We start from the raw sequence: 7,375 nt of genomic DNA, 5'->3' as shown, positions 1-7,375 counted from the left end.
GCAACATTAAAGAATGAGGGGCTGCTGGACTCGCGGGTTTCAAGACCTTTAACCCCATGGAAGATCACTGGGAAGCCCTGAAAGAGATGCAAGAATTTTTTTTCAGAAGGAATATCCAACAAAACAAACCTTTCTTTAAAGAGTGTTTGAGCTACTGTTATTGGTGATTGAGTTCGTGTGAATCCAATTAGGTCTGCGCAAAGCCACAAAAATAGAGAATCGAAATATTTTGAGATATGGTAATCACTAAATAGATTGTGCTTTTGTAGCATCAATGTCCTCACCACTCTTCAGCTTTATTTTGTCATAAATAGCAATAAGAGCTTTGGACTTTAAAAAGAGTATAAGACAAATTAACTGGCTTGATATATTTTGACCAGCAGAGCGTTAATGCATGGCCCATGGCATAATAATGCGCACTAAGCCTTTTAATTCCATCTGTCTTGTGTGGTTCTGCTATCAAAAGGATACATGCAATTTGCAAATCCAAAACAAAAATTAAAGAACAGCAAGATTCCTCTTTAGGTATATGTCTTAGTATTTTCCAAACTCAAAGCAAAAAAGGAATCATTAATTGAAGTTTATTCATATGTTATCAAACTAAATATGTGATTTTTAAGCCCTCATAAATTTAATGAACAGAAACAAATTTTTGGTATGACTGATATTTGACCAGCCCTTCAAAGGACATTAATAAAATTATTCTATCACAATCAAGAAGGTTCTTAAATACAATTTAATGTTGTAATAATATTTCTAAACAACTGAACAATGAAGCTAATACCCTTGGTATATTTAGATGTATTTAATACAAAGAGGATCCTACTTTGTTACTCTGTTTTAAGGCAGCTTAAAAGGCAGATTTTTGCACAAAAAGTATTTTGTGCAAAAATCATGCATCACGCAATTGCAGCACTAGAGGGCTCCTTAAGAGACAGACTGCTCCATCCTCTTTGCTCAAAGCAGTCTTATTGCAGATTTTCTCTCCTTGCGGTTCAGAACAGTGGGAAAAGCTGTGTAACAACAAATGAAGTCCCAATGTTGGTAAATGCATATGCAAAAATCCAAACATTTGTTGCTATCTAGAATCTTCCACTTAGGTTATTAAATGGCATTTACATTTACCATCAAAGGAATAAACATTTATTTATTGAACATCTATAGCTTAAAGTACAAATTAGTGAATTGTCCTCAATATTATTTCAATCCAATATTCACATACTGGCTGTTACAGAAACACACTTAGATCAAATTATAGATGAGAATACTTTGTTGATTGATGGATACAATTTATTTAGACTTGACAAAAATAGATTTGGAGGAGGAACTGCATTTTATATTCTAAGTCAAATTCCTGTTAAATCTGAAGGGACCTGTGGAGGTCTGGCATAAAAGCCCTCTGGCTTCAAGTGCATCTTCCATATCGCAAACTTATTCTGTTTGTATGTACAGACAACCAAGTGGTAACCTCGAACAGCTGAATCATATATGTACAATGATACAGAAAGCTGTTGATACAAATAATGAAATGTTTATTCTTGCCAATATGAATATTGATGGACTTTCTGATTATTGTACGGTGAAGGCCACTCTGAGCAACACAATCACTGTATGCAATCTTGCTCAGATAGTGAATTTACCCACGAGGAAAAATTTAAGACCAACAGACACAGGGTGACAATATCCTCATGTATAGATCATATCATTACAAATTGTAAAGAAAAATGTTTTAATATTATTTCAGAACCAGATGGCTTAGTGATCACAACATAATTGCTTTGCTTTTTAAAGTCAAAGTACCAAAGGTGGGACCTACTGTAATTTATAAGAGAATGTATAAATCTTTTTCTGACGCAGACTTTATCAGTGACATGGAAAATGTACAGTAAGATATGGTGTTACAGAGCACACAGGCAGATGAGGCATTTAATATATTTTTCCAATTGTTTTCCATTGAATGATTGATTAATTGTTTGACTTTATTGATCTCGCAATGAAGAAAAATTCTACTACTTTTCAGCAGTGTGTGATCAACACACCCCAATAACAAAATTTTCTGTGAATTCCATCAGGTGTCAATGGTTGGATGAGGATTTGAAGAGGTTAATGCGTGAAAGGGATAGTATGAAAAAAGCTTCTGTTCTGTCTTGCAATTCTGCAGATTGAAAAGCATACAAATCAAACAGGAATAAAGTAACCAAAATCAAAAGGCAAAAAAAAAAAAGAAATACTATCAAATTAAATATAAAGAATATGGGAATAACAGTAAACTGGCATGGCAGCTAATAAATGTGATTATGGGTCGAAGGAAAGTGAATAAAACACGTTCCTTTATTGAGGTGGATGGATCATTTATTACCAAACATTTGGATATTGCAAACTACTTCAAAGCGTACTATCTGGACAAAGTGAACATTAGGCCTGTATGACAGTCTATGCAGATGACACAACTTTATAAGATTCATCATCAGATCATTATCAGGTTAATAATATTCTACAACAAGAACTAGAATTGGTGCATGTGTGGGTAGTGCAGGACAGGTTAAAACTGAAAGTGTATGAAGTTAGGCTCTAAACATGCCGTGAGAGATGCACCAATGTTAAATCTGACTTTAAATCACTAATCTATCGAGCAGGTGACTGAAATTAAACTATTGGGTGTTACTTTAGATCAAACAATGTCCTGGTCTTCACATATTAATAATATTGTGACTAAAATGAGCAGGAACATCTTATTAATTAGAGGCAATGCCAATTATATGTCAATCAAAACAAGGTAAATTGTAATACAGTCTTTAATTTTTCTTTGTAAGTTGGACTATTGCTCTATTATCTGTTCAAATGCTGCTCAAAAAGACATCAGCAGACTCCAGATAGCTCAGAATCAGACAGCAGGACTGGCTCTGGGATATACATTTCGAACTGATGTTGATGTCTTGCATCACAGAGGTTCATGAATGAAAGTCAAATAAACCTTGGTTGTTGTTCTTTGGTGTTTCTTCATAAAATCTGGACTTAACACAAACCCCTCAGCCTCTTCTCTAAACTAAAACCTACTTACAGGAGACAGATCCTTAATACAAGAGAAGCTGTTAATCTGACCTTTACTCTGCCTCTTCTAAGAACTAGTGCATAAAAAACACATTTATGTACCTTGCCATCTTTCTGTGGAATATGTTGGCACAGAATATGAGATTTATTCAAAATCCTGTCTGTTTTAAATTAAATCTTAAGAAATCTATAATTAATAAAGTAATTCTGTTTGTTAAACTAGGCAAATATACTGTATGTTTTTGTTTTGATTGTTTTTTAATAATGCTGTTTCTACTGTGAGTTTGTTGAACTCACAGTAGACACAGGAAGAGTGGTCTAGTCTTGAAGAGACTAATGGGGCTAATTATAAATAAATAAATATATAGTCCTTTTTCAATTGCAAATTTACCAAGAAGCATCAGGGGAAATGGATCCTGAAAGTCCAGCAACTCTAGCCAATTCTTAGCTAAGGAAAACAGTCAGTGAACCAAAACCTGTGCCACCAGATAGGTGATTGCCAGTACTACTGGCTTTGTGCAGGAAGAGGATACTCAAATACTGAGTAATTGATCTAATTTATACCAATGATCACAACCGATTTAATATTTTACAAAATGATTTGAAATCAATTAAAAACAAATTCTGGTGTATATTCATAAAAAAACATAACATACAGTAATTACACAACAAAAACAGATAGAATTGACACTATTCAAAATCCATGTTTTGAGTTATAAATCTTCAAAATTCAATAGTAATAGTATGTAAGAGTATGTTAAAATAGAGTATACTATTTACTGTATTTTCATTCAACCTCCAAATGACACTGCAGACTCTGTATATGGGAATTAACATTTAAATAATAAGCACTAAGTACAAAAAATGGTGCATATTAGTTTAAAACAAGCTTGTTTGCCTTAATTGAATTACAATAGATAGATTAGCCAGAAATTCTACTCAAGTAGGAGTAGGGATACTTCATCATGTTTTTACTCAAGAAAAAGTAAAGTACAATGCTGTAAAACTACTCCTGAAAGTATTTTATATTTCCAAAAAGCTATCAAGAAATGTAACTGAGGAAATGTCACTAACTACTACCCTCCTCTGCATACAACTATCCTACAGTAACACCAGTGAATCAATACCTGCTTTGGAAGGTGTTCCCAATTGCAGTACAACTTGCGTGAATATTCTTCAGCACAAGCCTGAAGTTCTCCATCATAGAAAAGCTCATTGGGAATCTTGAGAATGGCAGGATGAGACCTGAAAGAGAAGATAAAGAAGTTGTATTCTGAAAACATGAACACGTAGATTCTGCTGATGAAAAACATTAAACATGTTCTACCTCACCTATAGTTACGCAGTAATTTTGTCACATAGAGGTTGTTGTAGACACCCTCATTCTTTTGGTACAGCGGGAAATCAGTCATCAAGCGCTCCAAGAGGGAAGCTCCTGCAGACAGCATAGTATTTGAACCACCCAATATACAATCCAGCTTTAAGAAAGGCTTTAGAGTCAGAGCTCTTTCAATTGTCATTAAAAATGAAGTGTAGCTTTGTAAAGACAGATTATCTTTTTTTTTTTTTTTTTTTAAACCAAGAATGCTAAAAGACATTTATGTCTGCTATATAGGTACTAACTGACTCAACAAAGCAGTTTTTATTAATACCTGCAATGACATTCACTGACATTCTTTAAACCTTATAAACATAATTGAAGATAACTTGTAACAAAAATTTAAAATAATAATAAAAATAATAACAAATAGATGAATAAGTCTATTACTTAAAAAAAATCACAGTAAGTATAAGAAATATATACATATATTGCTAAAAGTCAATACATAATCAGTTGTTGAATATAGGAAATAGAAACTTTGAAGAAAAAAAAGAAATAAAAAAATCAATTGTTAATTTTGTGCAAATAAACTAATAAACATAAAATTGCATTATATTTGTTTTATGACTAGTATTGTGCAAATCAGTGTCACATCATTTTGTTAGCTTTTTTAAATTAGGTAAGTTCATTTTCAATTTAGAAAGAAATATTCTTTTCTATAGTTTTATTGAGAAATTGGTAATAGCAGGTGAGAGCTTAAAGTCGTAGGGAAGTCATATTTAAATTTCAAATCATTCTGGCTTAAACATGTATATAAATGTACTCTTTATCAGACCATATTGTTCTAAAAGTTAGAAAAGTTCAATAAAAAAAAAAATCCTGTCTTAAAATCTGTGGTTTTATTTTCATTATTTTATGCAGGCCGGTGAGTCAGCTTGTACACCTAAATTCGGCCAATCATATATCAACGGTCATCTGTCAATCAAATTTTTTTCGGTCATAGCTTCATATGATTCATATGTTGCAGCTAATATACGCAAAGGTTGAAATAAGAATAATTTTACTTTACCACTGAGTTCCATCCCAGTGTTCACTGGGATGGACGTCTGTGTCTTCAGGCGTAGAGCTAATCCTCCTCTCTCTCTCTACTCCTTACAATTCAAGAATAGACCCAATAGTTTTGTTTATTATAATCGCACTTTCCCGTTGGTATTTAAAAAGTAAAAAACATAAAAATTATTTGATTCTTCCAGACAATTTCTTTGTGGTTGGACTTGCAGCTGCACCAACTTATTGTTCACTATATACCAAAATAAATGTTTTTTTCAAGGTGATGCAAAGTTAAATTTGACACTGTTGCCCTTAGTTATAAAACTAAGAAAATTAAGTATAAGGAAGTTATCATCCAGGGTTGTAGAACATTTTTCCTTTAATACAGTAATGCAGTAACCAGTGTAAGGTTTAAAGCTTATGTCCTTAACATTTTTTTCATGCATTACTTTTAATTTTATACTTTAAGTAGTTTTATATATTGTACTCTTACACATTTACTTCAGTAAAAAGCTTAAGTTTATACTCTAACTTCTACAAAAGTGTTTTCAAACAGTAGACTTTATACAGGGGGTTGGACAATGAAACTGAAACACCACTAATTTTAGTGTGGAAGGTTTCATGGCTAAATTGGACCAGCCTGGTGGCCAATCTTCATTAATTCACATTGAACCAATAAGAGCGGAGTGTGAAGGTCCAATTAGCAGGGTAAGAACACAGTTTTGCTCAAAATATTGCAATGCGCACAACATTATGGGTGACATACCAGAGTTCAAAAGGACAAATTGTTGGTGCAAGTCTTGCTGGCGCATCTGTGACCAAGACAGCAAGTCTTTGTGATGTATCAAGAGCCACGGTATCCAGGGTAATGTCAGCATACCACAAAGAAGGACGAACCACATCCAACAGGATTAACTGTGGATGCAAGAGGAAGCTGTCTGAAAGGGATGTTCGGGTGCTAACCCGGATAACATCCAAAAAAAAAAACACCTCTGCCCAAATCACGGCAGAATTAAATGTGCACCTCAACTCTCTGTTTCCACCAAAACTGTCCGTCGGGAGCTCCACAAGGTCAATATATACACGGCTGGGCTGCTATAGCCAAACCTTTGGTCACTCGTGCCAATGTCAAATGTCGGTTTTAATGGTGCAAGGAGCGCAAATCTTGGGCTGTGGACAATGTGAAACATGTATTGTTCTCTGATAAGTGCACCTTTACTGTTTTCCCCACATCTGGCAGAGTTACGGTGTGGAGAAGCCCCAAAGAAGCGTACCACCCAGACTGCTGCATGCCCAGAGTGAATGATGGGGGTGGATCAGTGAGGGTTTGGGCTGCCATATCATGGTATTCCCTTGGCCCCATACTTGTGCTAGATGGGCGCTTCACTGCCAAGGACTACCGAACCATTCTGGAGGACCATGTGCATCCAATGGTTCAAACATTGTATCCTGAAGCAGGTGCCGTGTATCAGGATACAATGCACCAATACACACAGCAAGACTGGTGAAAATTTGGTTTGATGAACATGAAAGTGAAGTTGAACATCTCCCGTGGCCTGTACAGTCCCAAGATCTAAATATTATTGAGCCACTTTGGGGTGTTTGGAGGTGCAAGTCAGGAAACATTTTTCTACACCAGCATCATGTCGTAACCTGGCCACTATTCTGCACGAAGAATGGCATAAAATCCCTCTGACCACTGTGCAGGACTTGAATATGTCATTCCCAAGACGAATGGATGCTGTATTGGCCGCAAAAGGAGGCCCTACACTATACAAATAAATTATTGGGGTCTAAAACCAGGTGTTTAAGTTTCATTGTCCAACCTGTACTTCTGCTTGAGTAATAGACATTAATATTTTTGACACCTCTTTCTTGTCCATCTATAGTTCTTACCCATTCCGTATTTCAGTGCAAAACCCGATCTGAGGAAGGGTCCTACTTTCTTGGCAT

At 34.9% G+C, this 7,375-nt stretch overlaps 1 protein-coding gene across 1 annotated transcript in view; it reads right to left on the bottom strand.

Annotated features, from left to right (window-relative positions):
- LOC107080858 (putative helicase mov-10-B.2) overlaps window positions 1-7,375 on the bottom strand; it is a gene marked incomplete at its 5' end in the record, with an annotated part of 26,459 nt that overhangs the window by 6,461 nt on the left and 12,623 nt on the right. The window contains 3 exons of the mRNA XM_015369063.1: window positions 6-77; window positions 4,179-4,296; window positions 4,384-4,486. Of these exons, the coding sequence (XP_015224549.1) occupies window positions 6-77; window positions 4,179-4,296; window positions 4,384-4,486 (293 nt within the window). The remainder of the gene's footprint in view (window positions 1-5; window positions 78-4,178; window positions 4,297-4,383; window positions 4,487-7,375) is intronic.

The sequence above is a fragment of the Cyprinodon variegatus genome, unplaced genomic scaffold (genome assembly GCF_000732505.1).
Source record: "Cyprinodon variegatus isolate N-32 unplaced genomic scaffold, C_variegatus-1.0 Scaffold2417, whole genome shotgun sequence".
In the NCBI taxonomy this organism is placed as follows: domain Eukaryota; kingdom Metazoa; phylum Chordata; class Actinopteri; order Cyprinodontiformes; family Cyprinodontidae; genus Cyprinodon; species Cyprinodon variegatus.
The sequence above is the reverse complement of the archived record's forward strand: the minus strand, read 5'-3'. Positions and strand labels throughout refer to the sequence as shown.